The 21,570-nt window shown below is 39.9% G+C and overlaps 1 protein-coding gene across 1 annotated transcript in view; it reads left to right on the top strand.

Annotated features, from left to right (window-relative positions):
• The first annotated feature begins 11,614 nt into the window (after nucleotides 1-11,614).
• Nucleotides 11,615-21,570, top strand: part of LOC126481935 (facilitated trehalose transporter Tret1-like) — an 81,624-nt gene continuing 71,668 nt past the window's right edge. The window contains exons 1-2 of the mRNA XM_050105895.1: nucleotides 11,615-11,624; nucleotides 14,826-15,142. Coding sequence (XP_049961852.1) covers nucleotides 11,615-11,624; nucleotides 14,826-15,142 — 327 coding nt within the window. The remainder of the gene's footprint in view (nucleotides 11,625-14,825; nucleotides 15,143-21,570) is intronic.

The raw sequence follows: 21,570 nt of genomic DNA, 5'->3' as shown, positions 1-21,570 counted from the left end.
TGTTAATCGCGGACAAATGGAGCGGGATGATACTAAATGTTGCTGGAAGACCATTACTTGTTCTCGGAATACAGGGGCAGACGTGTAGAGGCTACGGTGGGCTTAGTGCACAATACAGCGATCCTGCCTTGTGGTTCTCAGACGTGATCGTTGGGAGCCTTGAGGCTGTTCTCACGTTCCCATGCTGTCTGGCATCGGGCTACATACGAATGTCCCCATATCTGGATACTGCCCGATTCGACCAGCCTGCAAACTGGAGACGCACAATGAGGGCCCTTTCAAAGTCTGTCACCTGCCGATGACGTTGTCGCACATGACTACGCAGCATCTTCGTCTCCTTCACAGTGGTCACTGAACACCTACCGCTGTTCATGTAGCCTATCATGCCTGGTTACAACACTAAACGTGAACAACATCAATTCACTCTGGTGTCTGTTCTACTTGTCCTGGAGAATTGTAGCTCTTATGATTTATCTACCCACTGGTGGTGTCCACGTGAATGATGTTACATTCACATTCAGTCATGGCCTCCTATGTGCTTCACTTTTTTGTCAGGTAGTGTAATTTTTGCAGATGTCATTGTAAATACGAGTACTGCGCCTTTTTACCAGTGCACGCAAACGAAGTTGGTTGGAGATTCAGTATCGTGTCCACAGAGTAACTGTTGCATTGTTTAGTTAAGAGTCTCATTCTCATCTGTGTGCTGACATAGAAACGTATCTACCTTCTCCGGCAGTTGATTGACAAGCGTAACTTAATGATTTAATGTCCTGCAGTTTTCAGGAAAGGCGGCTACTACTGAGAATTCTGTACCGACAGAATGAGAATGAGTGTACAACTGGAAGTTATGCCACCGAAATACATGGCGACAATAACGATCGATATTAGAGAAATGCATAATTGTGCTGACTGATGTTTAGTAGTTAACGACATTGTTAATAACCCTGAATTGAAATCCAGCAAAACTGAAGTAGTTTAATAAGATAATACGGTCACCAGCTCGTGTTTGAGAAAAAGTTATAGAATTGTTTATCTTAAGTGAAAATGTGAATTTACCTAACAGTTACTGAAATTTAAGTACTCTGTGACAACAAAGCACACGAGAGAGATCAGTCGAAAATGAAAAATGCTGGAAAATGCTTGAAAATTAATTTGTATTACACTTAAGTCCTTGCAATAATATACGAGAGCCATTCAAATAAGTAATGCAACATTTTCTCTCGGCCAGTTTCAGTTTAAAAAGAAAAGTAGAATTTGTTGTGTGACAACGTGGAATTCTCCCTCTTAAGCCACCATAGTTTCATAAAGTTCCGATAGATGTCAACGCTGTACGCATCCTTCAGAATGGTGTTTGTAACGGAAGTGCGTTCCAAGCAGAGAGCTGCCGTTTAGTTTCTTTTGGCGGGAAGCAAGAGCATGGCAGGTATTCACAGGCGCTTTCAGAGTGTCTACGGAAACCGTGCAGTGAACAAAAGCACAGTGATTCGTGGACGAGGCATCTGTCATCATCACAAGGTCATGAAAACCTGTCCGATCTCCCACGTGCCGGCCGGCCGCACGCAGCTGTGATTCCTGCAATGTTGGAACGTGCGGACACTCTCATTCGAAGTGACCCCTAGCTGCACAACTGGCCGTCTGTGTTGGGAGTGCCAACACACAAGTCCACCATTCGGGGTACTCAAAGGTGTGCACCCGCTGGGTTCCTCGCTGCCTAACAGGAAACTGAAGAAACGACGTCAGTGTGTTCTTTGCACAAAAATTCAAACGAACTTCTGCTCTTCTTCCCCATGACAACGCAAGGCGTCACACAAGTCTATTCAGCCGAGAGGAGATCTCAAAACTTCAATGGACTCTTCTTCCTCATCCACGTTATAGTCCTGATCCTCCAAATCCAGACTTCCATCTGATTGGCTTAATGAGGGATGCAATTTGTGGGAACCATTATTTTGATGGTTGGGAGGTTTTTGATGTGGCTCCGACGTCGACCCGCCGAGTAGAGTGGTCCATGCGCGCATACACGCCCTTCCAGGAATGTGACGTAAGGACGTGGCATTGAACGGAGATTATGTTGAAAAATAGCGTTTTTTAGCCAAAAGAGTGGGGAATAATATGGTGTATTGAATAAAACGAACCCACTTTCTGAAAAAAAGTGTTGCATACTTATTGAGCATATGTTGTAAAATCAAAAATCGTTTACTACTTGTGACACGTAACGTGATACTGTAATTCTCATTGCTTGCAAGTGATACTGATCATTTCTTTTCAGTGAACTAAATTCATAACCACAAACACAATAAATGAACACTCAATTCATTCACAATAAGCAGCAATGGTAAGAAGCAGCTCCACAAGTACAAAAGCTAAGAAGCACACAATATACAGATAAATACATAAAATTATGTAACACTTAAAATAAATTATGAACTATTATTCTCACAGAGAAATCTATTTAATCAATTAATAAGTCTCTTTCTCAAAAAAAGTAATGAATGTAGTTATATATGCAAATACTAATACTGCCAGTTGAGCTGTAAAGTTGCACTTTTCACTGAACTTAAAAAAATTTAAAATTTGCTGCCTAGATGCTTCATAAATTTAAAAAAGCGAGTCTTCTCATTCCAGTGACACTCTTTTACTTCAATGTTGGGAACAGTATTCTACTATTGATAGTGAATATCTAGGATAATTATTGATACTCACAAAATTTAAAGTTAAAAAAGGACTATAATGTTGGGTTGCTGATCTTCACACTTTGGCGGCTCCTTTAGGTTTCGAAATTTCTGAAATGGTACTGCTATATTTTGATGTGGAGTTGCTATAGGAGCAGTATGATGATTTTATGACGACAGTTATGCAGCAGACTCTTCCTTACATTTACCTGCAGAATTAAGTAAAGTTGGTCACAAGTGTTCTTATTTCATTTCTAATCTTGAAACTCCTCCCAAAGATTATGATACTGCGGCCCAAACTATCTCTCGTTTCCTTCACAATGCCTTGGCCAACATTTCATCGCCACAAAGTTCACATACTAACAAGGAAATGGTCCAGTCCGACATGTAGGAACTTCTCATGAAACTTTTCACTCAGTTATGATGTTTTGAATAATGTACATTTTATTAACAATGAAAGAGTTCCTTTGTTTATTCCCTGTAGACGTTACAAAAGAAGCATGTACTGGATTACGAAAACGTTTTCCATAGGAAATGCACACATGATAAAAGAAAAATTAATGCATTTAGGCATTTTACGGCAATTACTGCTCTTATTTAGACAGAAGTTGAATAGTCCAAGAAATGGTCGTGGCCGTTGTTCATCATACTGTGCTACATACCAGACATACTTGATCAAATTCGTAGTACGTGATGATGAGACCTAATATTGCACAATTTTTTTTCTTTATTGTTATTTTTAAACCTGTTTACAGGCAGGCCTTCAGCAGCATACTACACCGCTCTTTGGCCGCAGAGAAACACAAAAGATACAAATGGAAACAATTAGAGAAAAAAATATGGTGGACATATAAACGGAGACAAACACTTTTTAAAATACATGGAGCCGTTCACAGGCGTAGAGTCCAAGATAAAATTTGTTCAGACACTTGGACACATACATAGACGAAAATTGTCACACGTGAACGTAGGTGCACAAAACGAATAACACTGAACCACTTAAGCACAAAACGACGGCACACACAGAAACACGGGGCATTGATCTCCGGCGCGCGAATGTTCACTAACCATGTATGAGTCCGGGGACCTGCCAAGAGTTGAGGAGGGGGGGTGGGAGAGGGGGAGGGGAAAGCAGATGCCATGGGCAGGGGAGATAGGGGGAAGGGAGGAAGGGGGAGGGGAAGCCCAGGGGAAGAGGGGTGGAGGAAGGGGACGGGGGAAAAGGAAAGAGAAGGGAGGGAGGATGCCTAAGGGAAAGGACACAGGAAGTGGGGGTGGGGAGGGTCAAAGTTGATAGGAGGGGTAGATGGAGGGGAGGAGGACATCATCAGGGAGGGGGAGCTGGCGGAAGCCACCTTGGGAGAGGGTAAGGAGGGTGGAGAGATGGAGACTGGGTGGGACATGGGAATACAGGTGCAGCAGTGGGTGGGGGCGGGAGAGGATGGGCGAGACAAGCGGGTGAGGAGGATCGAGTTTGCGGGAGGTGTAGAGGATCCTTATCCTTTCAAGGAAGAGGAGGAGGTGGGGGAATGGAATGAGACCATACAGGATCCACATGGGGGAGGGGAGATGGATGCGATAGGTGAGGTGGAGAGCATGGTGTTCAAGGATTTGAAGGGATTTATAAAAGGAAGGGGGGGGGGAGTGGAGATCCAGGCCAGATGGGCGTAACAAAGGATAGGGCGGATGAGGGATTTATAGGTGTGGAGTATGGTGGAGGGGTCCAGACCCCACTACGGCCGGAAAGAAGCTTGAAGAGATGGAGTCGGGAGCGTGCCTTGGCTTGGATTGTCCGGAGATGGGGGGTCCAGGAGAGTCGACGGTCGAGGATGACGCCAAGGTACTTAAGGGTGCGGGAGAGGGCGATAGGACAGCCATAGATGGTGAGATAGAAATCACGGAGGCGGAAGGAAGAGGTGGTTTTGCCTACAATGATCGCCTGGGTTTTGGAGGGATTGACCTTGAGCAACCACTGGTTGCACCAAGCAGTGAACCGGTCAAGATGGGATTGGAGAAGGTGTTGGGAGCGCTGCAGGGTGGGGGCAAGGGCAAGGAAGGCAGTGTCATCGGCAAATTGGAGAAGGTGGACGGGGGGTGATGGTGGCGGCATGTCCGCCATATATATAATAGGTACGGAAGGGGAGAGAGGATGGAGCCTTGGGGCACAGCGGTGGAGGGAAAAAAGGTGTGGGAATCCGTGTATTGCACAAATGACATAGTCGCTTATTTATATCGAGCCTTTCCGCTGGTTTATGTCGAGAACAGTATGCATTTGCCTTACTTCCATACAATGGTCACTCTAATGCTGTAACTGATTATATCCTACCTATTCATGGATTGTATAGCCAGACTATATAAGTTTATATTGGGTGTTAGTATGTTGTATAAACGTTTTCTGTGGGTTGCATATCACAATGTATGAAAAGTCCTCTAGTGGTTAAATTCTTCCGATGGCTGCGCACGTGCGTAACATCCCGGCGGCCAGGCCAACAGAGGGCACTGATCATTGATCTATTTTTTCTTCAGCTATTTTGTCGTATAGACATTTTATCTTTCACAGATAATTTATAGGTTGCTACAGGCAGTGTATTACGAATATTTTATTTTTGGCTGTAAATTCACCATAAAAGTGTCAGACATATTGTCTTTATATTTTTCTTTTAATAATATTGTATAGTTAACTGTATGCGTCTTTTGTTTGATTACAATTAGTTTCTATAATAGTTATCGAAATTAAAAAGTCTGGTACATGTATTTTACCTAGTGTCATTTTATCAGATTATGGTTCTTATGTAAATGAAGAATACATCTACGCCCACAGTAGCGACATCTATGAAGCATATAGGCAGACAGATTTCTGGTAGCTACTGCACATCAGTAGGTTTTGTACCGTAACGCCAGTTGCAAAATGACTGCGTGGACGATGTGGCCTATTTTACACCATATTTTAGTTGTACCTGACGATTCTTTGCTGAATGTATTTATATGTTTTGACGATGCCATTACGGCTTTATTACTTAAGGGCATGGTTTAGAACAGGTACGCTCTACCTTATTTCATCAGTACATTTGCCAGTTTGTATGAGAGTATATAGTGATATGAAATACAGTATTGTTTTGAGATATAGACTGCCCACTAGATGTATATTTTTTATATTGTAGATCTGAAGATGGTCATTACTGACCAAAACCAGTCATCGTAGAAGGATCAAAGACTGAAATAAAGAAAAGACTTAAGTTTAATTGTCTTGTTACACTGATGAACCAGAAATAACAAAGAGCTATAGCAAATTACATTGTCTGACAGTTTTACACTGTCGAATAATTCCCTTATTAAGAGGCTCCCTTAAGAATAGAGGGGTCGTTATGTTTAGACCAAAAGTCCAACAAAAGCAATGAATTATTATATGCAACTGGTAACAAGACGTTTTAGATGTAGTATTGAAAAGTATGCTCCGCCATTTTTCCAAATTTTTCTACGTCGATTACAAGATTTTTGTAATTGAAGAGTCTTTTTTTAAATTTTTGGCTAAATTTGCTTTGTGATTGCTGAAGACAGACATAAAGCTGCGGAAACTGTAGACCACTGATACTTATCACTGGCGTAGTTGTATAAGAATGTGTCAGAACATTCATCGACTACACAAGCCACTCTGCCTTTTCTTCACTCGAAATGATAAAGCGCGTTTTGCACACAGTTCTTGCATGAAACATGAATTACTGGCTTTATACACAGCAGTTTAGAGGACAGAAAGAAGATACGACGTTTACTTGAAGTAAACTTCATGATTTTGTAAGTTCCTTTTCCTAGTTTTCTGAGTCCAACCATGTTGAGGAAGTCTGGAAATCAGTAATGTTCATTTCACCTACAGTTCATATGGCCTAAAATTGTAGATTTCATTTGGTAACAGTGCGTTGACTCTCACGAGAAGTTCTAAGTCTTTCGAATACTTCGTGTAAATCTTTCTTCCATTTACGCAATACCCGTTCAGTTTTACAAAACAAAATTTTCAGACAGCTTCTTAACTTTAAGAGTTTTCTCCCTCCTTCGCTTAACCAAAAAATTTTCTCTTTCTTTGTCACTGAAAGCTGTTACTCTCCACTGTTTCCTCGAGCTGTATTTCTGCTCTGGACTTCAGTTAGCACAGCAATCATCGTTCGAGCCACAATTCATGGAATCGTCAGAATTACTTCCTGTTTCTTCTAATGCTTCCACAATTTCCAACAAAATGTTGACATCATTCGAATGACTATCTAAGTAATTAACTAATAAATAACTCATAAGTAGGTCTTCAAGGAGAAGTAGGTGACTGAATATCACTTCTTTTTATCTTATCTTTGTGAGGCTGAAAACATTAATTGCATACCACATTACTGTGTGACTCTGTAGCCTACACAAAGGCACGTGCTGTTAGCAAGCACATATGTAGGAAGTATCATGAAAATTAATTCAGTTTCATATCCATTGTTAACAAGTAGTGATCCTGCAAAGATAACTAATAATTATTATGGATATTAAATAAGTTCCAAATTCAAGTGAATAATAACTGAAAGATGTGTCAGTGAAACTATCAGTGATAACTGAAATTCCCTTTGAACCATTCCTCTGGAAGCTTTGCACCTGCCTGTGACATTACTAACGTCCGGTCTCTCTCACTAACAACCTCAGTGACATGCTTCGTTCCTTTGGTTAGAAATTTTTGCTATACCTAGAAAAAATCCCGACTTTACCATGTCTACTACACTCTGTATAACATTATTTTTAAATAAGTTGTAGTAAATTTACATTACAATACTCCAAATAATCAGTATTAACAATGAAACAACAAGAATGGAATTAATGATCAGAAATTATTATCGAAAACAAATAAACGAAAAAATGTGAACATTTAAGGTACCATGTTGTAGTGTTGTAATATGAGTAAACAGAACTTCGATACTGTGCTGACAACACTCCCAGTCACTTGCACAAACTGCTTGTGCGTAACATGTTTCTTGTAGTGGCCATTTTCGCAGTAGCTGTATATAAATTGCAGTTGTTTCAAAGAAAATGCATTTTGTATGCTGCACATCGAAATTTTTACTTTTATTTATGCATCCAGACTTGTTTCGTCTTTTTTACAAGGCATCATCAGTGGGTGTCCTGAAATATTACATGATTTGTCCTTATTTCACATAGGTTATGGTTTCACATCTAGGTTATAGATTTCAAAACAGTTCCTTAACGTTTTTTTACGAAATGGGAAGGTATTTACAGGTAACTTCTACTTCACTGCATCCAAACAAACTGCTTTTTCTCAACTGGCAACCAGGTAGACATCTTACAGTTCACTTTCCATTCGCTGTTTTCATTACACATCACTGTAACTGCCATCTTTTTAATACAAAGATTCATTTGTTTTTCTAAGTGTTACCAACTGTTTTGTGGATGTGTGTGTGTGTGTGTGTGTGTGTGTGTGTGTGTGTTTGTGTGTGTGTGTGTGTGTGTGTGTGTCTGTATTAGAGAGGGAGGGAGATTTCTTGTTTTTTTCCTTAAGAATAATAGTAATGATAATTATTATTATTATTATATTTTCCTGTATATACTTATGAGAGGAATCAGATGTGTAATCATTTGTTGGGATTTCTGTCTGTTATATGATCAGTCAGTGTAAACAGTGAGTTGTTAGTCATATTTACTTGGTCATTTAGTAGTTGTTTCTTTTCAGCCTTTGCTTTGTCTATATCATAATTTTCCTGTAATGTTAGGAGATGTCTTTCATTATTTATTTTAATTATTTTCATATCATGTTCTCTTGTAGTAGGTTTGTGTTTATTTTCTCTCAAATGTTCTGCAAAAGTTGAGTGGCTCGTTCCATATTTCCATGCTCTGATATGTTCTTTGTACGGGGTGTCAGATGTTCTGCTGGTTTGTGTTATATACCTTCCATCACATGTGTTGCACTGTAGTTGGTATACTCCTTCTTTTTGGAAGATAGCTATGTTTTTTGTTATTTTTGGAATGTGCCTTTGGATTGAATTGTCTGTTTTGAATGCCATGTTTATCCCTTGTCTTTTGAAAATGTTTGTTATTTTATGTGCGAGTTTGTGCTTGTATGTCATTGTGTGCCAGCTTGAATCTTGTTTCTCGTTTTCCGTATCCTTTGTGTGATTATTGTTCTGTCACTGTTTGTGCCTGTTTGTCTAGTGTTTTGTTCTACTGTTGTTTGTGAGTGTTTATGTACTGTGTTCACTGACTGTGTTTGTTTTCTTAATTTTTTGTTTAATTTGGTGACTAGTTCCCTATTGTACCCATTGTTTGTTGCTATTTGTGTGATGATGTCTAGTTCTTTCTGGTAATTTTTTGGGCTGAGTGGTACTGTGTTGAGTCCACAAAGCATGTAATTGAGTGCTGATTGTTTCTATGAGTGTGGGTGATTAGGAGTCTGATGGAGGATTGTGTCAGTTGTAGGTTTATGGTAGATTTGAAAGCTATGCTGATTGTTTTGTTTTTTAATGGTTATATCTAAAAAGTTTATTTGGTTGTTCTGTTCTTTTTCCATTGTGAGTCTTATCTTTCTGTGTATTGTGTTTATATCTGTATGGAACTGGTCAATTTTTGCCTAAGGTTCATCTATTAAACAAAGGATGTCATCCATGTATCTGACCCAATAAAGTATGTTGTAATTCCTTTTGATAACATTTTTGAAAATTAAGTTTTCTACATGGTTTATGAAAATGTTTGCTAGGGCACCTGACACTGAGGATCCCATTGGTAACCCATCTTCCTGTAAATAGTATTCATTATTGAAATGAAAGTAGTTCTGTTCAGTTATCAGTTCCATCAACTTGTGTATTTCTTTGATGTGTTCATCTGATAGCTGGCTGTTGTCCTTCAGGTTTTGTTCTATGTTATTTATTGTTTCTGCTATTGGGATGTTAGAGTACATGTTTTCTATGTCAAAAAAAAAAGAGTAGAGTAGCTGTGTCTGAGATTTTTACATCTTTTAAAAGTTGTATTAATTGTGACATGTTCCTTATAGTTCTGTAATCTCTTATTTTATAAGTTTCTGTTAGTAATTTCAACATGTGTCCTGCAAGTTTGTAAGAGGGAGCTTTTTTTAAGTTTACAATGGGTCTTACTGGGATATTTGGCTTATAGATCTTTTGTTGGTATCGGAGGGTGGGTGCTGTAGGATTGTTCTGTAGTAATTTACCTTTTTGTCTGTTATCCAGCGTGTAGTCTATATTTTTTAACATATTCTTTACCTTGATCTGAAATCTGTTTGTTGGGTCTGATTTCAGTTTTTTAATATTATTTTGTGAAATGAACTCCTGTGTTTTGTCAGTGCGTTGCTGTTTGGGCATAAGAACTACTGCATTTCCTTTGTTTGCTTTAGTAATAATGATGTTTTCATTTTGGAGTTTCTTTCTGAGTTTTCTGAGTGTTTCAGATTCTGTGTTTTTACTGTTTTTGTCAGTCTGCTTTTTGTTTCTGTAATAATTTTATGTATTTCTTTTTTTATAAATTACCTTATTAGTTCATTGTTTATATTGCTGTTTTCACTTTTCTCCTTTCGCTTTACAATCGCTTCTGATTGTATTATGAGGTTTTCTATGTATTCTTCATCTACTTTTGCATTCACATTACATTTCAGCCCTTTTTCTAAGATCTCTTTTTCTTCATTGTTTAATTGTGTGTCTGTGAAGTTTATCAACTGTGGATAAAATTGGTGTGTGTGTTTTGGTTGTTTATTGTTTATGTTTCTTTTTTGTGTTTGTTGTCTCATGAGCTGTGTTATGTTTTTCTCGTGTTTTTCCTCAATTTCTTTCAAGACAGTGTCTGTGTAACTTTCAACTTTTTTGACTATATCAGAAAAAACAGCAGGTTTGTTAATGTTATTTGCAAGTTGTAAATGTGTTTTATATAGTTTTCGAGATAAAGTTTGTTTTTTTCGAGTGTACAGCTTTTATTTCGTATTTTAGCCAACCTTTCTGAGCTGTTTCTTTCGCTTTCTTACTACTCAAAGAACTGTTTTTAATCTTTACATTGATGTAGTTAGGTACAAGGTTATTGGGTTGGCAAATATTGTTATTTGTTATTTTTAAGAAAAAAAGAAGAAATCTCTCTCCCTCTCTAATACACACACACACACACACACACACACACACACACACACACGCACACTCACACCACACACATCCACAAAACAGTTGGTAGCACTTAGAAAAAGAAATGAATCTCTATATTAAAAAGATGGCAGATACAGTGATGTGTAACGAAAACAGTGAACTGAAAGTGGACTGTAAGATGTCCACCTGGTTGCCAGATGAGAAAAAGCAGTGTGCTTAGATGCAGTGAATTAGAAGTTACCTGTAAGTGCCTTTCCATTTCGTAAAAAAAACGTTAAGGAACCGTTTTTAAAGCTATAATCCAGGGGTGAAACCATAACCTATGTGTAAAAAGGACAAATCATGTAATATTTCAGGACACCCACTGAAGGTGCCTTGTAAAAAAGGCAAAACCCGTCTGGGTGCATAAATGAAAGTAAATATTTCGATGTGCAGCATGCAAAAGGCATTTTATTTGAAACAACTGCAATTTGCTTGTGGATTAGAGCACAGTTATTTAATAAGTTCTCCATCAGTTACTGGGTATGAAACAATAAATCTGTATGAATTAGTTCCTATTATACGGCAGTAAACTACAAATAATATTTTAAAAATCATAACTTACAATAAAAGTACAATACTTCATATTGGCGTCCTGTCATGGTCGCCAATTTGATACTGCCCTCCCGTTTCGAATAAAAATTAAGTGTTTATTGAGTTTATTTATTGTATTCAAAAACTGTTGTCCTTTGCAAACTCTATATATGATTTACCAGTCTTAAGAACGTAATATTAATTTTATTAAGGTAAACAGAATAAGGATTTGGAATATGTTGGAGCACCTACGCCGTTAGCATGCATGCTGGTATGTTGAGACAGTGATTTGTTGCAATAGATGAAATAGTGTTTCCGACCTTGTGAGTCTCGTCCCAATCGGCTCAGTCTTCTTTCTGTTCCTTCCTGTGAATTCATGAAACTGGTGTAGGTTTAGTTGAAATGAGAACTGAGAAGTATTTGATCCAGCTTCACCCTGAATTTCCAGGTGAGCCTTGGATTTATTTTCTCCGTATTATTCAGTTATATTCACAACAGTGCAATGGCATCGTTTTACTCCACACATTTCCACATTCTAGAAGATCAAATGCAAGTTAACGAGAGTATCAAGATAATAAGAACTTCTTTATCAAAAAACCTAGTAAGACACACAATGCATACAGGTCGCCTAATATGGTTAACATTGAATCATCATTGACTTTGGCCGTAGTTTGACACTTCATAAGTAAGTAGATAAGGAGAGTTGAATGTCAGTTTTTCAAACTCAGAGGAAATGTGATATTACACAGTAAAATAGCTACGAAGGCTGAATTAGAGAGACTATATAATGCTGAATGGCAATAGCGAGGGTAGTGTCTCTTAAATATGTTAACATTGAAGGAATATTGAAGAGTTGGGAAGTCTTGTCTGAAAGTATTTGTCTGAAGTGTGGCGCTCTAAGGAAGTAAATAGTCGACGAAAATCAATACAATATAGACAAGGAGAGATGGAAGTGTGGTTCCATGGTTTATCCAAACAAACAATTGCACGTAGCCTTTGAGCGTATAAAATTTACTTTCACTCTTAAAAATAAAAAATACAATAGCATTCGGTTAGAGCAGATAAAGTATAGAACATACAGGTGACGATAAGGATAAAAATACACTTCAAAGATGTCACATGTAAGGACCGCTAGTCTCACGACACACAAGCACAGAAATGTAGCATTGTTACAGAGATATGTTGCTGTAGAAAAACAATGAATATTAGTTGAGTGGATCAGATAACAAACGAATAGATAGTGAGCGGAATTGGGGAGGAAAGAAATCTGTGACACAACGTGACTAAAAGAGAGAATCGGTTGTAAGGATTCTATTACATAATTTGTTTTACTTCCATCTAAAATATTGATTTGAAATATGAAGATAAACAATGAATATCGAAATGCTGCTGAGTGATGGGAGATGAGCGACTAATCGGAATCAAAATGGTTTAATTTATAATTTTTGAAGAATTTTATTTCGTGTTCACTGCTAAGAACTCGTTTAACTTTTGTACATTTTGTGTTCAATAGTTTTATGAGAGGCACCGATATCTGCAGAACTTTTTATTCGAGTCAGATGCTAAAATCCAGGACGGCAGTTACGATTTTATATTGGTAACTTAAATTTTCCTCAATTTTTTACGTTTTACGCCCCTTAGTGCGCTGTTTCACCGGAACAAAATGACAAAACGAACATACTCTTAGCTGGAACAGTTGCCCTCTATATTGGAGGCGAATTTTGAATGACATTTAAACAAATTTACGTCTCGTTTTTAAGAAAGAATCCCACTACACGGTTGTGAGGACACATTGCATGGAATCATCTGTGTGGAAATGAAGGGAAGTTTTCTGGGAGGGGCAGAGGGAGGACGGGGATACAGAGGGAGGCTGATGTTTGAGTAGTATATACAGTTGTAAGTGGATGAAAGTGATGTAGAGAAGCTTCCTGGCAGAGTCAAAATATGTGCCTGAGCAGGACTTGTACCTGCGATGTTTGCGCCTTTGGAAATGTGGTCTAAGGACTGAGCTATCGAAGCACGGCCCACGAGCTGCCCTCACAGTTCTACTCCCGCCAATATCTCATCGCCTTGTGAGAGTCGAGCTTGAGTATCTCAGTCAGCAGAGCAACTGTTCCTGAAAGGCGAAAGTCCTAGTCTCGAGTTAAGAGTTAGCACACAGATTTGATCTGCTAGGAAGTTTGAAATCCGCTCACACTCTGCTCCAGAGTGAAAAATTCTTTCTTAAGATGCAGAGGCTTCGAGAACTGCATGAAACCAGTCTTCTGACAAGACAACAAACAACTGGGCCATCTCACTGAGTAGTGCCGTTACTCGCTGAGAGTTATATCTGCTTGGGTGGTGGTCCACTATGGTCAGTGGTGGAACGGCTAGTTGGAGGCTGAGATGCCAATACTCCACGACCTAGGCCAGATATCAGTGAGGCAGTAAGTGGAAGCCTGTTAGACGCCCTACGTATCATCAATGACATAGCGTTCATGAACACACATTTATTATTCAGAACCACGATAGTTGTGCCGATGTCCAAAGAAGCCAGTGGCCGAGGGATGTAAGCTGTATACAGTTGTCAGAGACGGAGCAGGTAATCACGTGACTTGGTGATGCCGTTCTGGGGTGGAAGAGATGACACCAACAGTAAGGCTCAGACCAGGTGTCATCCCACTGCGGCAGCCGCACTGCTTCGAGGTGCCCAAGTGTCCTGGGACTAGGAGTGCGAGATCATGATGTGGACCAAGTGTATAACGAGCAGCACAACACAGTGACGTCTGCTAGAAGTGAGGCAGCCAGGAGTTTTCCTGCCCAAACAATGGCGGATGTGTGGCTGACCGCCAGAGATTTCCAGGGTTGAAGGTTGGCAGTAACTGAAGTAGGTCCGCAAATGACCACTGTGTAAAGGGTACTACGTCGACAGTATCCGACTTGGCATGAGCATCAGCGCTTCAGCCAGCAGAGGCAGAGTCCATAGAGAGTGACTGGTTCAGCCATGTAGACTCCTAGAGTTGCAGACTCATGAACTCGTAGATTTCTGGGCTTGTAGACAGACATAGGTCTTTGCTTGGGTTTGGTGTCCATCAGAATGCGATACCTTTGACTATAAAGGACTAGTATTTATATGGTCCTGTCCTGTGCTTGTTTCGCTACAGCATCAGTTTTTATCATTCAGGCCACAACAAGTCTTTGACTCAGATGTGAAGTAACCAGGCGACAGACGTTGCAATGGTTCGAGTTCCTGTTACCTGCAATGTAGTAACTGCCTGGCGTCATACTACAGTTCTTGTTGTAGCAGCAACAGACCCTGATGCAATAACTTTTGGTCGCCTCTGACTCGTTATCCGATCCTTGCGTTATCCGAGGCCCATGTCTTAATTTTTACTCAGCTGTGCCCAATTATTTATCTGCCGCGCAACACTGCAACACTGGCATTAAACTCAGAGAGATGACTTGAAATCTGTGACGCGGTGTGCCCGTGCAGCGTCGCTGGCATACCTGTCGGCGGGGCTGTTCATGGGCTGGAACGCGCCGATGCTGCCGCGGCTGCAGCAGAACTCGTCGCACATCGTGCTGACGGAGGACGAGGCGTCGTGGCTGGGCTCCGTCGGCTCGCTGGCGTTGGTGCCGACGGTGGTGGCGGCCGCGGTGCTCGTGAACACGGTGGGCCGCCGCTGGCTGCTGCTCGCGTCCGCCGTGCCCTTCCTGGCCGCCGCCATCTGGGAGCGCTTCGCCACCACCTTCGGAGAGCTCATGACCGCCGTCGTCGTGGCCAGTCTGGGCATAGGCCTCGTCATACCGGTGAGTGCCATGCATAAAGGTTCTTCTATTGCCGTTTGGCGTGTATATCATGGGGCCACCAACTTGTTGCCAGAAAAAGTCATAAAGTTTTAATTCACCTCGCAAAATGTCAACTTGTGACCATCAAACTTCTTGATGATGTTCGACCGTCTCTACACATTCACCTTACAGCGCTGCATGTTCTTCCCAACCGCCGATGATTAAGAAGAAACCATAGTTGAAAAAGTCTACATGTATTTCTTGATACTATAATTTTCCAACAGCCGTATGTATTGTAGAAATTTATTTTATGAACTTCTTATATACTACCAGTTTCGGCGTCACATTGATGCCATCTTCAGGTCCCACGCATCATAGTCGTAAAATCGCTGTACACGGAAGGAGCCATATAACTGGATCCGTGAATCAAATCGCTATGCGTCAACTCTTCGTGGCCTGATGCATAGCGATTTGATTCACGGATCCAGTTATATGGCTCCTTTAGTGTATAGCGATTTTGCGAGTATGACATGTGGAGCCTGAAGATGGCATCAATGTAACGCCGGAACTGGTAGTATATACGAAGTTCATAAAATACATTTCTACAATACATACGGCTGTTGGTAAATTATTGTATCAAGAAATACACGCCGGCCGTTGTCCCACAGTCCATAATGGATCAACAAAGAAGTCTACGTGTGGACTGCTCAGGAGAAGTCCTATCAAGGAAACAAAGAAAATTCACTGGATACTGCAACGGCGCGGTTACTTGATCTCGTCCTACAGAAAGTGTTCACTCACCTGGTAGTGAATTTCTTCTTCTGCAGTTCGGTCCACTCGTCATCCCTGTTAAAACGAACGATGTTATCCTACTGGAAAATCTGTAGTAGAGCCAGTAGCATTATGCGAATCCAACTGGTGCAACAAATGTTTTTCAGTATTAGGTTGATTGAGAGATTAATTGAAAGGTAGTTTGCGACTGAAAACGTTGATATATTGTCACTTGTTTGATACAAAACAACGCCAAGTCCATGTTAACCATAGTTACATTTTCATTCACACGCTGTCACACTCATTTGCAGTAGGAAGTGCACGGTAACTAATCAAACCCGTTGCTAAAAGGATTAACAAACGAATTGACTGTGATAGAATGCTCGCTCAGTTATTATTCATTTTGACCACCACGAATGTTCAGATTGCGATCGCGCTTCGTATAACACGGCATGTAGATTTTCGTTGTTCAAAAGTCGCAGGTTACATATTAAAATCGGAATTTAACGTGTTCGTTTTTTCACATGTTTACGTCCACTTTGCGACACGTCGCTGTCAAGTTTTCACCATTATTCATTAAAGTTTTCAAATTTATTCAGGGCTTCTTATATCAACGTCCAAACATGATCACGGCTAAGATTCAAATTCCACTTAGGCTTCACAAAGCAATTCTCTTAGCGCACAAAACACGCGCGAATGATCTATCCTCTGCTTGGCTTATATACATCGTAACCAATCCAATATTACTATCCAACCGCGAAATACCACTTCTTTTACATTTGACCAATCATAACTTGATATCTTTTATGAACAGTTTATCAAAAGAACAAGTTTATAAAATTCACAAATATCCAGATAACTTCTCAGATACTAAAATTATTGTAAAATGTATCTTGTTTCACCAGTCCAATAAACTGGCTAGTTGCAATTTACAATAACCCCTGAGTATGATTCTCCCTCTGTGTACCCACTTCCCACGCTAGAATGTACTCCACTAACAGATATAACAATATTCATTTATTATCTTACTTTCCATTCACACCATCATTCACACCAATAAACAAATTAACAATAATTAGTAACAGTTGTAATAATCAAATAACTATAGTTTGGTTAATAAATTTCTTAGCTACTTGATAATTTCATAGTCCGCGGTTCTGTGTAAGAAACCAGTCACCGCTTAAATTTTGATTACTAACCAGCACTGGTGGCCGCAGAATTTCGGCATACGAAGTCACCCTCGTTCTATCAATGGCCTTGTCAAAGAAAGCGGACAGGCGGACAGGGGTTGAGGGCAATCTCTTGTCCTTGAGGTGGGAAACTGCTCCTAAAGGCAGAAGAATCAGAAATGATCAACGGCATGTGGATGCAGAAGGCGATGGAAACCACTGCATTAAATACACATAACGCTATGTGAGAGCGTGTCATGATCTCTCCATTGGCAAAAGATTCCAGAATAGTCCCCCTTCGGATCTCCGGGAGGAGACTGCCAAGTGGGAGATGACCATGACAAAAAACTGAATGACCAACGAAAGGATAACGTTCTGCGGGTCGAGACACGGAATGTCAAAAACTTGAACTTGGTAGGGAAGCTAGAAATTCTGAAAAGGAGAATGTAAAGGCTCAATCTGTATGTAGTAGGGGTCAGTGAAGTGATTTAGAAAGAAGGCAATTATTTTTGGTTAGATGAATATGGGTAATATCAACAGCAGCAGAAAATGGTATAACGAGAGCACGATTCGTTCTGAATGGGAAGGTAGGGCAGAAGTTGTGTTACTGTGAAGAGTTCAGTGCAAGTGAACCAACACCGACAATGATAGTTCAGGTATACATGCCGACGTCGCAAGCTGAATATGAAAAGCTAGAAAAAGTATATGAGGACACTAAAAGGCTAATACAGTACATAAAGGGAGATGAAAATCTAATAGTCATGGGAGACTGGAATACAGTTGTAGGGGAAGGACTAGAAGAAAAAGCCACAGATGAATATGGGCTTGGGACTAGAAACGAGAGAAGAGAAAAACTTACTGAGCTCTGTAATAAATTTCAGCTAGTAATGGCGAATACTCTGGTCAACAATAGCAATAGGAGCAGGTATACTTGGAAAAGGCCGGGTGATACGGGAATATTTCAGTTAGATTACATCATGGTCAGGTAGAGATTCCGAAATCTGATACTGGATTGTGAGGCGTACCCAGGAGCACATATTGACTCAGATCACAATTTAGTAATGATGAAGAGTAGACTGAAGTTTAAGAGATTAGTGAGTAAGAATCAATACGCAAAGAAGTGGGATACGGAAGTACTAAGGAATGGCGAGACACGCTTGAAGTTCTCTAAGGCTGTTGATACAGCAATAAGGAATAGCTCAGTAAGCAATACAGTTAAACAGAGATGGACGTCTCTAAACAGAGCAATCACAGAAGTTGGACAGAGAAACATAGGTACAAAGAAGGTTACTGCGAAGAAACCGTGGGTAATAGAAGAAATACTTTAATCGATCGATGAAAGACGGAAGTACAAAAATGTTCAGAGAAATTCAGGAATACAGAAATACAAGCCGCTGTAGAATGATATAAATGGGAAGTGCAGGGAAGCTAAGACGAAAGGGCTGCGTGAAAAATGTGAAGAAATCGAAAAAGAAATGGTTGTTGAAAGGACTGACTTAGTATATAGAAAAGTCAAAACAACCTTCTCTGATATTAAATGCAAGTGTGGTAATATTAAGAGTGCAACGGAAATTCCATTTCTGAATGCAGAAAAGAGAGCGAATAGGTGGAAAGAGTACATTGAATGCCTCTATCAGGTGGAAGGTTTGTCTGATGTGATAGAAGAAGAAACAGGAGTCGATTTAGAAGAGGTATCAGTGTTTGAAGTGGCAACAAAATGACTGTTCACATTGATATGCAGAATGTATGACTCCGGCGGCATACCATCTGACTTTCGTAAAAATATCATGCATGCAATTCCGAAGGCAGCAAGAGCTGACATGTGCGAGAATTATCGCACAATCAGCCTAACAGCTCATGCATCCAAGTTTCTTGCAAGATTTGTATACAGAAGAATGCTAAGAGAAGTGAGGATCTGTTAGATGACGATCAGTTTGGCTTTAGGAAAGGTAAAGGCACGAGAGAGGCAATTCTGACGTTCTGGTTAATAATGGAAACAAGACTAAGACACGTTCATAGGATTTGTCGTCCTGGAAAAAGCTTTCGACAATGTAAAATTGTGTAAGATGTTCGAAATTCTGAGAAAAGTAGGGTAAACTTTACGCAGTAATATACAATATGTACAAGAACCAAGAGGGAATAATAAGAGAGGGAGACCAAGAACGAAGTGTTCGGTTTATAAGGGCGCAAGACAGGAGTACAGACCCTACTGTTCAATCTGTACATCGAAGAAACAATGATGGAAATAAAAGAAAGGTTCTGGAGTGGAATTAACTTTCAAGGTGAAAGGATATCAATGATGAGATTCGCTCGTGACATTGCTATCCTGGGAGAAAGTAAGGAAGAATATCGTGATCTGCTGAATGGAATGACAGTCTAATGAGTATAGAATATAGATTGAGAGTAAATCGATGAAAGACAAAAGTAATGAGAACTAGCAGCAATAGGAACAGTGAGAAACTTAACATTAGGATCTGCCAGCCTTCTTGTAGACTATAGTGACCTGTGCTTTTTTTGTTCGAAGAATCTACGATAAATTATAGTCAGAAGAGGGGTAAATTCAGCCGCAAATTCGGTATATAATATGATAGGGAGTCCATTGGGCTCTGGAGCTTCGTTAAGTTTTAACTAGCTCAGCTGGTTCTCGACACCTCTGACACTAATATTTATTTGATTCTTCTTTTCATCTGTAAAAGGATTAAATGGGGCAGTTCTCGCGGGTTTTTCTTTGTAAAGGAACATTTGAAAACAGAGTTAAGCATTTCAGCTTTTGCTTTGCTACTCTCGCTTTCAATTCCTATCTCATTCGCTAGGGACTGGACGCTAACTTTAGTGCCACTAACAGCCTTTACATATCAACAGATTTTCTTTTCGATTTAGCAGAATATCTTTTGATAATATTCTGCTTCGGTAGTCATTGAAGGCATCACGCATTACTCTTTTGACTGCCAAACGTGTTTCATTCAGCATCTCTCTGTCTATAGCCCTATACTTTGATTTACGCCTACTACGCTGTAATCTCTGTGTCTTTAGAAGTTTCTTTACACTGATTGTCCACCATGGAGGGCACCTCCCATTACTAACTGTTCTACTAGGTACATATCACATCATTGAATGCTAAACCATTCTTTTGAACTTGAGCCACAGTTCTTCTATGTGCTCCTGCCATCTACTGAAAGTTTCATGTTCCTTATTGATTTTTTATGTAGTTCACAGAACACATATATATTTATGCTTGTTTTACTCGTCCTTTGTATTTTGGTGATTGTTGTTGCCACAACCTCGTCATGGTCACTGATACCCGTTTCGATGTGGACATCCTCCGTGAGGTCAGGTCTATTTGTTGCTATTAGATCCAATATATTTTCATCATGAGTGGGATTCCTAACTATTGCATCGTCCCCTTAGAAAAATTATAAATAACTGTGCTGGTAAACTTCTACGTTATTTGATTTTCAAACAGCTGAGCAAAACTGAACGTACTCAGATATTTCTCTCTTTACTTACTCTGATCATCACTAAACTGACACACAATATTTTTAGCGCAACGCAATCTGACTTTTAATAATCCCCACAAAAGAATGGCCCTGACTAACAATAACCTGTACCTTTCATGAATCACTTACCTGACAAAAATCTTCAGTACTCGAACTGCTGCATTACAGTGAGCGCCAATACTGCCAGCTAAATAAAAGGTTCTAACTACTGAAGGCACTAACTACTGATAGGTATAGTTAGCAAATGAAAGATTTTGACAGAGAACAAACAATGTATTTACCTTAATAATGTTCAAAAGTCATCATATATATATATGAATTCATGATCTCCATCTTTACAAATTTCCTTTTTCTGGCGGACACATGTCCACGTCGTCCGCTTATAGCAACTTCTCAAAACTCTGTCATCTCTCTCTCCACATCCACCACTGCTGGCAGTTCAGCTCCAACTGAGTATCGCTACATGCTGTTCCCATCCAACTGCCCAACACTACAATGGCGAATATTCCAAAAATGCCAACCAGCCACAGACTGCACACAGCACAGTCAGTGGTTTTCATACAGAGCGCTACGTGGCGTTACCAACAAAAAACTTAAACAGCCTACTTACATAGCCACCATGGTCCCCACAAAAATTTTTACAAATTGTTGTTGGCAGTGCCCAATACTGATTTGAAAAAAAATTTCGTAATTACAATAACAAAGATATCAAATGCACACACTTGTTGATACACTGTTGGTCAAAAGCAAAAATTGTTCTCATAAAGACAGTCCTGATCATTCATCACTGTAGTTATTGCAGTTTTTTTTAAGTCCGAGCAGTAAAAGAAAATGCACAAGGAAGTAGTGGATTTCCATGCAGTCTTGAAGAAGTAGTGTTGTTTCCTTCCAATGGAAAGACATGCTGACTCTTGACATGCAGGCAGGTAATGGGCCACAACAGGGCAAACCCACATCAGAGTCAGTCGAAGTTTTGAAGAATATGGTTAGGTAGGTCATCACAGAGCAGACC

The sequence above is a fragment of the Schistocerca serialis genome, chromosome 5 (genome assembly GCF_023864345.2).
Source record: "Schistocerca serialis cubense isolate TAMUIC-IGC-003099 chromosome 5, iqSchSeri2.2, whole genome shotgun sequence".
NCBI classification, from domain to species: domain Eukaryota; kingdom Metazoa; phylum Arthropoda; class Insecta; order Orthoptera; family Acrididae; genus Schistocerca; species Schistocerca serialis.
The sequence above is the reverse complement of the archived record's forward strand: the minus strand, read 5'-3'. Positions and strand labels throughout refer to the sequence as shown.